The following is a 14,460-nucleotide window of genomic DNA, read 5'->3' on the forward strand; positions in this document are numbered from 1 at the left end:
TAAATAGACTTAGTAAAACAGAAAGAAAAGAGGTTTGACATTTGGCAGAGTAATATCGTTTCTGATCTGTTTCAGTGATGGTAATTTTCAATATTACTGAAACATATTATATAATTCTGCTTTTCTCTAACAGGAAATAAAGTTTATTAAAACTTAGTACTGAGAGCTTCATGTTCAGATGGTATCAATAATTATTCATATGTACTGCACAAAATGCAGTGTATTTCTCAGCACTCTTAGTAGTTTCTCAAGAAATTCTAAAAGTTCCCTAAAAATTCTTCTTATTACACACTGTTTTCTTCTAGTTCTTCAACTTTCTCAGCAAAAATTCCATATCTTTGAACGGGTTCAATTCTGGGTTGTTTTTAAGTGAAACACCTATACCTACCAGGTGAATTAGAAGAGGAATAAAAAGCCTCCCTGAATCCCACAGAATTTATATAATTCAAAACCACCCCGTTCTAAAATAGTTTGGAAGAAATTTCCACATCTCTTGCCTTGCCTTGTATTTTCACACACTCTTTAAATGTTATATTTCCTTGCCGTGTCTTTTAACATTTTTGTACAGATGTGAACAAGAAGACATTGAGTTAAAGCACAACTCCACCTTAAAGCAGTTAATAAGAGAGTTCAATACTCAGCTGGCTCAAAAAGAGAAAGAATTGGAAACAGCAGTAAAAGAGACAATCAGTAAGTGAAATATTAATGCAACTGTAATCAGTAAAATAGTCAGAGAACTGAATCTTCAGTTATTGTTGTTTTGGGGGAGGGATTTTACCTATGACTGATAAACACAACATGTGTTTTGTGAATGTCTAGAGAACTTAGGGAAAGAACTTCTCTTGCTCAGGAAATAAATATTAATTGTAGTACAATTAGGAAAATGCATATGTAGCTGTTCTGCAGGAGGGATCTTTGATCTAGCACTCTTTACACCTGCCATGGCAAGAGTTACCCATTCTAGCCATAGGTACTTATCTTTCTGTCATATGTATAAAAGAAAAGAAAATGAGAGTAAAATTTTGAAGATGAAAGTGCATTGGTAAGTTTGCATTGCAATGCTACTTTGTCTCCAGTAGTACAAACTTTAACATTCCATTGTTAAATATATGGCACCTGGAGAGTGCCTTTTAGAGAAGCTGAGATCCATCTGAGGATGAGAATTGTGTTTTCTTAAGTGTGTCTTGCAGATTTCATTCACTAACCACTAACAGGTATACCAACTGGGTTGGTCTGATTGTAACACAATGTGGTTATAACTAGAGTACAACATATTTTGTCTTCTTGGTCTTTTGCCACCATAGTATAAGTTGGAGATTAGAGAAGTGAGAAAAAGGTGTGATTTGATTCCAGTTACTAGAAGTACACCTACAGGTGAGGAGTTTCTGAAGATTTGCAAAAGTTTCAATCACATCTCTAGGCAGGAGATAGAATTAGTTGATAAATATTGGTTGTCATCTTCTAGAAGAAGAAAAAAATTGCTCTAGATAACAAATTGCGGACAACAAATTTCATACATGTTAGGATCAAGGGACATAATAGGAGCTGATAGTGTGGAAAAATGAATTTTCTTGGCAAGTTTTCCTTACAGTTACTTTAAAGCATTTTAAAAATACTGTTATGACATAATTTTTGAAAAAAGAACAAACCAAAACTATGCTTTTCTAATACTCCTTAACTTTTTTTTTATAGGTAAAGCCCAGGAGGTAGAAAATGAATTGATAGAAAATCATCACATAGAGACAACACAGTTGCATAAAAAAATTGCTGAAAAAGATGATGATCTAAAAAACACTGTGAAAAAATATGAAGAAATCCTTGAGGTACCTTTTTTGAAAAGTGATATGACTACATAAATTTCAAAATAACTCTTTTGATTGCATATCTAGACAGAAAAACTGGAGTTCCTTCTAGTAAAGGTCTTACTGCTTGAATTACATATGATATGTCTGATGACCCAGCTTGCAATTAAAATATTTGTTTCTGTGCTTTATGGGCATGAAAGAACATCAGAAATTAAGCCCTAACTCTGATCATTCAATAAAAATCAGATGGCTTAGTCCTTACATCCTTGCACAGTTTGTGTGCCAGACTGGATTGAGAAAACTGAGTGACATTTAAGCCTTTACTAGAGTTGTGGTGATGATGTATTGTTTTTTATAAGAATTTAAATACAGTGTTTATGGGGCAATCTCACTCTCTATCCCCTTCCTCTGATGCCCTGCTGAGATTGGTGCCATAACCCTTAAAGTAGGGTTCTGTTCCATGCAGGGTGCAGTGTGTTTGCATGGTTTCTATGCTAGTAAAGATTTCTCTTTTTTTTTTTTGCTTGTTTTTGAACAGTTTTTCAGCATGATATTTGCAGATAGACATGATTTTTCTCTAGTAGCATTTCAACCAGAAGTTACCAGCCAATTTCAATTTAAGGATCACCAAGGATGTCTCCTGTTTTATCCAAGTGAATTGTCCAAGTCCTGCCTGTATGTTTTGAAAAGATTAAATGATTTTCAGCTCTAGACTGTACATCATATTGGAATGCAGGCTTTAACTTTGTTAATCTTAGCCCTCTTTGCACAAATAGTGTAATAAAAGAGAGGCTGTAATAGATGTAAGTGGACTGTTTGTGATCAGTTACCAATCCAAAGATACTCAGTACGTAACACTACTGAGTGCTTCATACTAAAAATTTCAAACGTGAGCAGGCTGGTGTGTTTCACTCTGATTTTTGAACTTCTAGCAGGATTAATAGCGTTAGCAGGGTTTTACATTTAGAGTCCCTTTCTTTTGTTTCCTAATTTTAAAAAAATGATTGATATTTAAAAAAGGTTGTTTTTGGGGGGGGGAGAGGCATGGGGGATTTTTTGTTTATTTTTGGTTTTGGTGGGGTTTTTTTATTTTGGTTTTTGGGGTTTTTTGTGTGTGTGTGCGTGTTTTTTTCTTTGTTTGTGGTTTTTATTTTGTTTTGTAGTTTGGTTTTTTTTATAACATAGGTCTAAATTCAGCATTTCTGGAGGATTTAAATTTTCCTCACCTTAGTGTGCAGTGTGTTGCCATTCAGGTCCTTACTTTATGGGTGCAGATAGGTATGTGATTTCAAGTCGTGCAGGTGTAATTCCTTCGTGTTTTCTGCTCCTTTCATCCTTAATGTCAGAAACAAGCATGATGTAGTCAATGTATTATCTTGAAGGTTTAGGCTAATTCGATTTATTAGTGCAGTTGGAGGTCATGAAAACTGCCATTTCTTTGCATCTAATTGATAATGGTAATACAGTTACCTGGAACTGAAATAAATGGTAGTTTGATATTTTAAATTATAGAATATCTAGGTATTCTGTGAATCTATCTTTCATAGGTATATGTGTGTTTTATTTCTGCTATTTTAGGGAATTAAAAAAAAATAGAGTTTTTTTTCCAGAAAGAAGTATTGCAAGCATCTCAAAAGTTGAGAAATATTTATGTTAAATTAAATGTATCTAATGTTCATTGACATCTCTGATAGAAATAGGAACATATACATCACTAGATTTAGGCTAAAGTACCAGTTATTGCCCCACTTATACTTGACTTGGCTTATGATGCATTTGAGAAATTTCATATCGTGCAGAGGAGTATATCTCAATGGTAAGAAGATGAAGCAAAAATAAAGCCAATTGCAAGAATAAATCTTGCTCATGTAACTTTGTTGCTCTCTGTTGCAGTTTAAACATGGTTGATGCTAAAAATTGTCTAACTTGATTTGAGTATTGATACTTGAGGACAAGCAAGAATTATTCCATATTTTAAACTTAATATGATTTACTTGTGAAGTGCCCCACTTGCACTTTATGTGTTGTTTTCTTTCATGAAAACTTTGATCACATATGATTTCATGAAAGTCTCCCTAAATAAAGGAATTTTAGACTGGCATAGCTAGCCTCTAATTTGAGAACTAAGTATTTTTTCTTCTACTACAGTATATCATTAGAGAAAAATTGATTGCTGTTTTCCAGGTAGTTTATTTTAAGCCTAAATATGAGTTAAAAATAAAATACCTAACTTCAGTTATGTATCCTTTCATTTGTTGTAATGCCTTCCATTAGAGTACAGGATAGGCTTTCTGATGAAGATTTGGGAAATTATAAGTTTTTTGAAGTCTCAGTCTATAACTGTGATTAAATGCTATTTGGATAGCATGTAGTTTATTTTCACAGTATGTCAGGTACTATATAGAACAATAAATTCTTACTGTAAATATAAATCAGTAGCATGTTGGAGCCCCACTTGATCGCTGGTAATTTCAAACTTAAAATAATAATCTCTCTTCAGGGGTTTATCCAAATAATTGCTCACAGGTATGTCCCTTCTACAAAAGTGTAATTCACCATTTTGACTTTAATTTTTTTTCACCTTTTCAACTATCATTTATAACTAAGAATAAAGTACATTCAATTGTGATTTATTTAATTAAACAGTTGTGTGCAAATTGTAAAATTTTAGATTCTTGGTAGACAAAAAAATCAAAAAATCTGCAAAAGCCAAAACAACAATCATTGCTATCCCTGAATATGCCAGGTATTGAGAAATTTTTACCTGGAGAGTATAGCCATCTATTAAAAAAAAAAAAAAGAGAGAAAAAAATTCTTAGAAATTAATAATTGTTGATGCACTTCTGAGGGCATATAAAATCATGGTAATGAATAGAAGCTAACATTGTTTGGAGGTCATGATGTTTGAACAAGGTTTTCTTTGAGCATGGGTATTTTTTGAGGCTGTAAAAATACTGCATCTTCTCAATTTTTGTGGGTAGATTTGCTTAGTTTCTTTTTGATGATGCATTCTGGACTGAGGGGCTGAATGGAGAAGGTGTTTTATTCTTAAGTCATGTGCAAGGAACACCTTAAAAATTGGTCTTAGAGAGAACTAGTTATTTTATTAGGAATGACATACTGTATGTCTATTAAGCCTAGATCAGTTTTCTAGTCCTTTCAGAGCATATTCTGTATCATTATAATTTTTACTCTTGAGATTTTTGAATAGAATAAAATTTCCATCAGGAGTTCTGGACTTGTTATCAGTTAATTAATTGTAGTAATTTGACTTGAAGTGCTACTGTGTTAGTAGAGCCATCAGCTGACTGACTGCCCTGTAGGGTTAGCATGAGTTAAACTAGAGTTTTAGTTTTGTTCAGCAACAGAGACATGCACTAGGAATCAGGGTGCTGTTTTATAAGGTCCCTAACATATTCTCTCACAAAAAGGCCAGAGGGTACACAATTTTTAAAAATACTTGTTTTTGCAAAGTGCCATATAGATGGATTAACTTCCTAGGATTTAGGTCATTGTATTTTTCTCCTATACAGGAAAAGTTAATTTCCTCCCTATTATTCTTGTTAGTGCTCCTTTCCTCCACACTGAATACTGCCTTCCAAACCCTTGAGAATTGGAAATTGTTGGTCACTGTTTTGGAAAATGTGCTTAAAACTGCTTTAGTAACATCTTTGTAAGAGTGGCTGAAGAAAGGATTTAGGTCCTTGTCACTTCCATAATATAGGAATTAATTCTGTGTTGTCATCTACCCCTTCCATGAAGATTATGACCTTTATGCATTTACTGGATTATACTCCAGTGCTGTTTTAGTGCCCAAGAGAAAGAGATCTTTTTTGGAACTTAAAAAAATGTAACTGTAGTCCTAACTACGTAATCTTTATTTTTGGAGGCCTAGAAAGTCTTGTTAAGCACCAATTCTTTTTCTTGGTCTGTTCTGTAGGAGTCTGGTGTAACTAGCTTTTACACAAATATCAAGCATATCCTTTCTGTGTTTGTTGATTGCTTTATGTCCACCATAGTTAAAGTTTGGAGTAGTTAGATGATTAATTGTATAAGTAATTTTTTTTCCTTTATTTTGAAGTCTCGTGAGGAAGAGATGACAGCAAAAGTTCATGAGTTGCAGGCACAGCTGGAAGACTTGCAGAAGGAATACAAACAAAGGATTGCAGAAGAGGAACATTGCAACAGTGAAAAAGTGAGCTGACAATGACGTTTGTTTTTATACCTCTAAGTGTGAAATTCTTGGTCCACATGAAACTCTGTAGTTTATTCCTAATTGGACTTTATTTATATATCTGACCGTTCACATACAAAATTAACCTCTTTAGAATCTGCAATATTTGATACAACCTTTTAATTGGTACGTTGAAAAGTCCAGTTCTGTTGTTGTTGTGAAAGTGGTTTTTTTTTTTCTCCTCTATACATGTTTATGCTGACTTTACTGGAAGCCCTTTAGAAGGAAAGAAAATCCTATTGTCATTTTTAGAGTGATTTTTCAAAAATTCACATTTCAGACGTGTCTGAAGTAGTGCCTTGAATATATCAATTATGGACAGAGAGGCCTTCATTGAAAGAAGACTGACTGCATTCTTTTGTCTCTCTGAGATCACATTTTAATTTGAGGAATTCTTTGGTGAACATACAGCTGTTATTATACTGAGGAGAGAGAAATTGTATGAGTTGTTGAGTCACTGATGAGAATTCATATTGACCTTACTTTAAATTTTTCAGTTTTTACAACAGGTAGATCTGGGGAGAGTAAATTTATGTATTTGACATTAGAAACCTAAAGTACAAATTATCTCACTGTCCTAGTGTTTGTTACTTCTTCCTTGCACTTGCATACAAAACCCTTTATATTACTTTTCATAACTATTCCATGGTATGTGTTGTTTTCATAACAGAAAAAGCAGAAGTATTTGTATAAGACTGCCTTGTCTTAATTAATCTGCCTTGTTCAGTTACTGATAGGCTTATATAATCTTATTATCTAGAGGAAGATTCTTAAAGAGACTACTAACTTCTAAAACATGATTATGAAAAGTTTGAACAGTACTTTTTCTTTAGAACTTTTTTAACTGTTCCACTCCTGGTTTGTTATAGCAGTCTGCTATTAATACAGGCAGTAATTTAGTTTTGTATTACACATGCATTGTCCAGATTACTGATATGACATGAAAGTTATATCAAATTTATAAACGGGCAATGGTATTTCATGTATTCAGCTCAGAAGCAGTGCATCCCAACAAGGAGTAAATCAAGCAAAAATTCCAGGAGGCCTCCATGGATGAATAAGGACCTGCTGGGCAAACTCAGAGCAAAAAAAAAAAAAAATAAAAAAAGAAGCTCTTAAGAAGTGTAAACAAGGACAGGTGGCCTGAGAGTGATATGGGGAAATTTTACAGGAAGCTAGGGACAAAGTTAGGGAAGCCAAAGCTCAGTTAGAATTGTTCTGGCTAGGGAAATAAAGGCAAACAGGAAGGGCTTCTATACATATGTTGCAAAGAAAAGGAAGACTAGGGATAATGTGGGCCCTTTTTGGAAGGAAATGGGAAACCTGGCTACCCCTGACTAAGAGGACGCTGGGATTCTCCATGATTGCTGTGCCTCTGTCTTCAACAGCAAGTGCTCCAGCCATGCCACCCAAGTGAAGAAAGGCAGATGCAGGGACTGGGAGGATGAAGACCCTGAGCCCACTTGTCGTGGTTTGACCCTGGCCAAACGCAAGGCAGCCATTAAAGCTGCTCACTCACCCTCCCCTGCCACAGCTGAGCAGAGGAGAGAAAAATGTAATGAAGGCTTCATGAGTTGAGAAAAGGACCAGGAAAGAACATTCCAAGAGCAGAACAGGCTCAACTTAGAGTTACCAAGTGAACTTTTTACTAACAAAATTAGAAGAGGATAATGAGAAGTAAAATAAGCCCTTAAAAACACCTTTTCTTCCCCCAGCCCCTCCCTCCTTCCCAGTGACAGCACAGGGATACAGGGAGTGAGGGTTTTGGTCAGTTAGTCACCCAAGTTTTTTTCTGCTGCTCAGTGGTTGGAGTCCTTCCCCTGTGAGACTGTGGGGTCCCTCCCATGGGAGACAGTTGTCCATGAACTTCTCCAGCATGGCTCCAATCTCATGAGCAGCAGTCCTGCCAAAACTGCACTGTGAGTCTCTCCCACAGTCCTCCCAGAGCTGTTGTGGCATGGGTCACTCTCCCACAGGGTGCAGTCCTCCAAGGACAGGCTGCTCCAGCCTGGAAGCAGGAACCCCTCTCTCCATCGGGTCTCCCACTGGATCACAGCCCCCTCCCAGGCATCCACCTGCTCCAGCATGGGCAGCTCCCCACGGGCTGTGGGTGGATCCCTGCATCCCCCGTGGATCCCATGGGCTGTGGGTGGATCTCTGCATCCCCCGTGGATCCCATGGGCTGTGGATGGATCTCTGCATCCCCCGTGGATCCCATGGGCTGTGGGTGGATCTCTGCATCCCCCATGGATCCCATGGGCTGTGGGTGGATCTCTGCATCCCCCGTGGATCCCATGGGCTGCAGGGGCACAGCTGCTTCACCATGGTCTCACCACAGCCTGCAGAGGAATCTCAGCTCTGGCACTTGGAGCACCTCCTGCCCCTCCTTCTGCACTGACCTTGGTGTCTCCATGTTGTTTCCCTCACATGTTCTCACCTCCTCCTCTTTTTGACAGAAATTAAAATGGTCCCCCACTTCGTTTTGATTTTTTTCTTAGATATGTTATCATAGAGGCATTACCATCTCTCTCATCTCCATCATCTCTCACTGGCCCAGCTTTGGCCAACAGCATGTCCATCTTCAGAGCCATCAGGGATTGGATCTGCTGGACATGGTGGAAGCTTCCAGCAGCTTCTCACAGAAGCCACCTCTGGGGCCCCCCTGTTACCCAAAACCAGGCCAAGCAAAACCAACGTATCACTGTAGGATAGGATCAGGTTCGAGACCATCTAAGGAACCTGAACATGCACAAGTCCATTGGACTAAATGAGGTTAATCTATGAGTCCTGATGGAGCTGAAGATGAAGTCACTGAGCCACTATCCATCATTTTTGAAAAATTGTGTCAGTCTGGTGAAGTCCCTGATGAGTGGAAAAAGGGACACATAACCCCCATTTTTAAAAAGGAGAAATTGGAATATCAATGAAACTACAGACCAATCAGTCTCACCTCTGTGTTAGGCAAGATCATAGAGCAGATTCTACTGGAAACTGTGCAAAGGCACATAGGAAAAAAAGAAAAAAGAAGTGATTAGTAACAGCCAAAATGGCTTTACAGGGGGGAGATTGCACCTAACAAACTTGGTGTCCTTCTGTGATGAGGCTACAATGTTGGTGGACAGGGGCAGAGCAACTGGCATTGTCTACCTGGACTTAATGCATTTCACACTGCTGCATGACATCCTTGTCTCCAGATTGGAGAGACAGGGATTTGATGGATGGACCACTTGGTGGATACAGAACTGGCTGGATGGCCACACCAACAGAGTTTTGGTCAAGGGCTCATTGGTCACATGAAGACCAATTACATGGAGAGGTTGCAGCAGTGGTAAATAGAGTAGGATAATCACCTCTTTTGGCAGATGATGCTATGTTTGATGCAGTCATGGGGTCAGTACTAGCTGGGGCTGATACTATTCAACGTCTTTGTCAGTGACATGGACAGTGAAACCTGTCAGTTCTGAGTGCCCCCTTAGCAAATTTGTTGAAAACACGAAGCTCTGTGGTGGTGCAGTCCACATGACAGAGGGAAAGGGTACTACCATCCAAAGGGACCTCAACAGGCTTGAGATGTGGGCCGAAGCAAACCTCATGAAGTGGAACAAAGCAAAGCCCAAGGTCCTACACGTGGGCCACTGCAATCCCAGATACACCAATGGGTTGGACAGAAGTGACTGAGAGCAGCCCTGCTAAGAAAGACCTGGGGGTGACAGGTGATGAAAAACTCCACATGAGCCAGCAGTGTGTGCTCACAGCCCAGAAAGACAATTGAGTCCTGGGCTGCATCACAAGGAGCGTGGCCAGAGGGTCAAAGGGGGCGATTCTGCCCCTCTGCTTGGAGTACTGTGCATGATTCTGGTGTCCCCAACATAAGAAAGACATGGAACTGTTGTAGCAAGTCCAGAGGAGAGCCATGAAATTTGTGAGAGGACTGGAGCACCTCCCCTCTGAACACAGGCTGAGAAAGCTGAGGCTGTTCAGCCTGGAGAAGAGAAGGTTACATGGAGACCTCATGGCAAACTTTCAGTATCTGAAGGGAGCCTGCATGGAAGCTGGAGAGGGACTGTTTATCAGGAACTGTAGTGAAAGGACAAGGAATAATGGGTATAACTTGAAAAAGGGGATATTTAGATTACATGTTAGGAAGGAATTTTTCACTTTCAGGGTGGTGAGACTGAACAGGTTGCCCAGGGGTGTTGTGGATGCCCCAGTCCTGACGGTGTTCAATGTCAGGTTTTATAGGCCTTGAGCAACCTGGTCTACTGGGAGGTGACCCTGCTCATGGCAGAGAGTGTTGAGATTAGATGATCTTGAAGGTCCATTCCAACCTGTTAGCATTGTATGATTCCTCAGTTGTTCCCAGAAGTGTATCAGACAGATTGGCTATGAGCTGTAAAGTATTTGAATATTGCAAATATTAAATCACTAAAAGTGCATATGTTTACAATAAAATAAACGTCTCAATTTCCCTGTGTCTGGAATGTTGTCCACAGCTCTCCACTCCTTGGAGTTTCCATGGCAGACTTTGGAGAAACTCAAAGGAGTTCTTCCATCTGTGGCGGATATAAACCAGTTTAGAGAGTTCCATCGCTGATAAACAGCTTAGTTTTCAAGGATAAAGGAGGTTTCATTTGTGGGGGAAGAAGATCAGGTTGTGTGGTAGTGCTGATGCTTAGATACAGTTAAAGCATTCAGGTTCAAAGTAGTTGCAGAATAAGATCACAGGGTTTTTTTTTCCTGAGTGTATATATGTGATTTCTCTAGAATACAGGAATCAAACTTTTTTGAGTAATTTTGAGAATTCCAACTAAATTCAAATTTAGCAGATTTTTCACAAGCTTTCTTTTGCATAGCTGATTCAACTGAATGTAAATGCCTTATTTGATAGCATACACAATGGTGATTTAGTCTCAAAAGAATATAACTATTCTAATAGATTGTGCTGTGGAAAGTGCACATAATTCCTGGTATATCTTCTGATCCAGTCAAAGCTCAAATATTTAGAGTGATACAAGTGGGCTTTCAGTTCCTGTTTTATCAGTATTTCAGGATTTGATTCTTACTCTGACACAATCTGTTCTGTGGTCAAGAGGTAGTTTTCTTTTGTCCTTCTTTGAAATTGAGTTGGTTTTAATTTTTACTCCTGTCTCAGTTTGTCTGTTGCCTGTGCTTGGTATGCTTGTAGGAAACTAATTTTGCTTTTACCTGGTACAATAGTAGATATTTACAGTGGCTATAATAGCATATCTAGGCAGCATTACAGAGCTATATGAGAAAATTAGACAGGGCCTGTGGAACCTGTCAACATACCCAAACAGAGCTGTATAAATCCACATCTGGATTTTACAGTGCATTCAAATTAATTATATTTGCCATGATATTTTTTGTCTCACTTGATCTCTTTTTTATTTTGTTGCTTTGTAACATTTTTCTATTTTGGTATTGGTTTCTTTTACCCTTCATTACTAGTAATCAAACAATTTGAAGTCTTGCATTGACTGGATGCAACTTTTTGTGGGTAACATTTTTTATCTAAAATCAGAGACTCCCAGATCACAGAAGTTTGTCTTATAAAACTTTCCTTGCTGCTTGTTGTCAGCTCAGATTAAACATTACACATAATATATCCACTTTGACATGAAGTGTAATAGACATTGGAACAGTATTTATCTGACTGTGATAACAAATTGACAAATACTAACAAACTTAAGTGTTAATGTTTGGAGGTAAGAATATCAGAAAGTGTCTATATGAGAAAATAAATGTCTGATTGAGGTTTTCAGAATCAAGAATTTAACTTAGAGGTTTGAGATCCTTAGAGGAATGATTTTCCTCTATTTTCTGTTTGTGGAGTATAGGAGACGCCACAGATTTTTATCAATCTGAGATGGGGAATAAATCTCTTTTTTGACACAATTGCAAAGAAGCTTGGGAAGAAAAAAGTAATATTGTCCCTGAGTTCAGCTGAGTAGGTTAGAACATGATGCTAATTACACCACAGTCACAGGTTTGATGCATGGGCCATTCACTTTAAAAGTTGGACTCTGAGCTCCTTGTTGGTCTCTTCCAACTTAGAATATTCTGTGATTCTTTGAATACATACCATTCCTGTGTTAAGGTTTAGCCTACCTTAAAAAAAATTCACACATAAATTATTTTATGTTTAAATACTTATACAACCTTGAGTTATACCCATGACTACTGAAGCATTACTTTCCTTAGAGTTGAAACACTGAAAGATAGAAATTTCAGCTTAAACTTTTTTCTGTACTTCATAAACTTTTTTGCAAGATGTAAAGCTCATGAAGCTCTTAACTGAAACTATTTTCAGGTAAATGTTCACATTTCCAAATTTGACTTGAAGAATTAAGGAGAAACATAAAATATTATGAATAATATTAATTGTAGTTAGGGTATCCTGTGATACATTTCTTACTCATTCAGTTATTATTCATCTCCAATATGCATTTCATAAAGAATTGGAAACACTAGGTTCTTGAAGTTATATTTGTGATGATTGTCTTACAGAATCAAGTGAGATAATTTAAATATCAGCTTTATGTACTATCAATACAAATCACTTGAACTATTTATGAGACTAGTTGTTATTATTCAGTAATTTCAATTTTTGTCATCCTCAATTAACACACTGTATCAGAACTAGATTGATATTTCTTTCTGCAGTGCTTGATATAGTCAGTATTTTTCATACATTTTAATCTAAATTTTTATTGTTGTTACAGGTCACAATAACAGAACTAAAGGTAAGTCTTACATGTTACTGATTTTCCTCTCTAATACTTTCGTTGTGAAGCAGTTTTAAATACTGAAATACTGCTTATAAGTTTGTGTGTGTACAAAGGAGAAATAAGTTTATTGCAAAGGTACCTATGATGTATTTTCAGCAATTTCCATATGTGACTTTTCAGGCACAACTTGCACAGAAGACAACACTAGTCAATGATTCAAAACTGAAGGAGCAGGAATTGAAAGAGCAGGTAAGGGTGACATTGAATGAGTAAGAAGTATTCTTGTTTGATACTCTGTGTTTGCAGTATTAAAAGATTTGTTCTTTTCAAGTGATGATATGGTGCATCTCCATAAAAGGTAATATGAATATAATAGACAAAAAATAGTTTTCATTCATACTTGCTCTCAGAAGATCTGTGTACTTTTCAAAGTATTCCTGTATCTCTTGAGAATAAAAATACCACATGCTTGTGATACTCATTAACAAAGCAATTGCACAATGAAAAAGGGAACAGTGTACTTTATGAAATTCTGGAATTTATCTTCAAAACTAAAACTTTTTTGGTGTTAAAGTACAATTTTTGTTGTATGCTTTTTTATCTGTGCTTATATATAAAATAGAAACATTAATATATAATATATGCATAACATCTGCTATAGATATTTTTATGTGTATATACACGTGCAACGTTGGGACAGTTTTTAATAACACAGTTTTTAATGTTTTCCTTCCTTAAAACTGTATTTTGCTTTTATAAGAGATGATATGTGGCTGGAAACTGTTTCAGTTGTGCTTATTTTAGCTGCTAGTTAAGACCTTTTATCATGTCAACTATTCTCTATTTAGATTCATGTACTGGAAGACCAGCTGAAACATTATGAGAAAAAGATGTATGTCACAGCAGTTGGAACACCATATAGAGGTAAGTACACAGTTTTCATCCCAAATAAGTTTTTCGTTTGTTAGAAAGATACAGTTTGGTCTAGAAAAGAAAGTGTCAGTCTTTTAAAAACACTTGTATAATACACTTAAGACATCCTTGTTTTCTCTTGTCTATTATAATAGAGTTGGTGTGCGATTTCAGATGAAAAATCACACAGCGTTTTGTTTGATGTTTTCTTATTTGTGTCATCCAGTTAAGAGAGCTCTGTATCAGAGTTCTCAAGCACTCTGCAGTGCAGGAGCCAAGAGTATCCAGTAGACAGGGGCAGAGATGGGCACAACTATGGCAGGGCACAGGAGGTCCCACCTGGGACACATCCCTCGGGCCCTTGGCAGGAGATGGTGGGGCTACCAGGGGAGGCTGGTCCCAGCCATCCAAGGCCTGTGAGCAGCCCCACGACCCAGATTGTAGTAGATTTTCACTGCTCATGTGCTGTCCTTCAGACACTGGTGCTTGGAGATACTTTGGAGATAGAGTATTGGGCCAGATGAACCTTCTCTCTGGTGGTATACTGTTCCTCTCAGACTCTTTTAACATAAGATAGAAAAGTGCACAAGGAAATGAACAGGTATTGCTCACTTCCAAAAGATTTGCAGCTGTTTAGTTGAGGAGACTGCATGAGACTGAGGGCTCAAACATTGAGCCTTGCTAATGTTAGAGATATGGAGTTTTGCCATCCTGTGCAGACCCATCTTAGCTGGATGAACCCAGAAGACTTTCAAAAACC

At 37.4% G+C, this 14,460-nt stretch overlaps 1 protein-coding gene across 3 annotated transcripts in view; it reads left to right on the forward strand.

The window, feature by feature from the left end:
* Nucleotides 1–14,460, forward strand: part of GOLGA4 (golgin A4) — a 73,139-nt gene that overhangs the window by 50,561 nt on the left and 8,118 nt on the right. For all 3 annotated transcript variants that reach the window (XM_088167930.1, XM_088167936.1, XM_014877043.2), the window contains 6 exons: nt 569–690; nt 1,693–1,823; nt 5,887–6,000; nt 12,783–12,803; nt 12,969–13,037; nt 13,637–13,712. In XM_088167930.1, the coding sequence (XP_088024056.1) occupies nt 569–690; nt 1,693–1,823; nt 5,887–6,000; nt 12,783–12,803; nt 12,969–13,037; nt 13,637–13,712 (533 nt within the window). The remainder of the gene's footprint in view (nt 1–568; nt 691–1,692; nt 1,824–5,886; nt 6,001–12,782; nt 12,804–12,968; nt 13,038–13,636; nt 13,713–14,460) is intronic.

The sequence above is a fragment of the Sturnus vulgaris genome, chromosome 1 (genome assembly GCF_052056855.1).
Source record: "Sturnus vulgaris isolate bStuVul1 chromosome 1, bStuVul1.hap1, whole genome shotgun sequence".
In the NCBI taxonomy this organism is placed as follows: Eukaryota; Metazoa; Chordata; class Aves; order Passeriformes; family Sturnidae; genus Sturnus; species Sturnus vulgaris.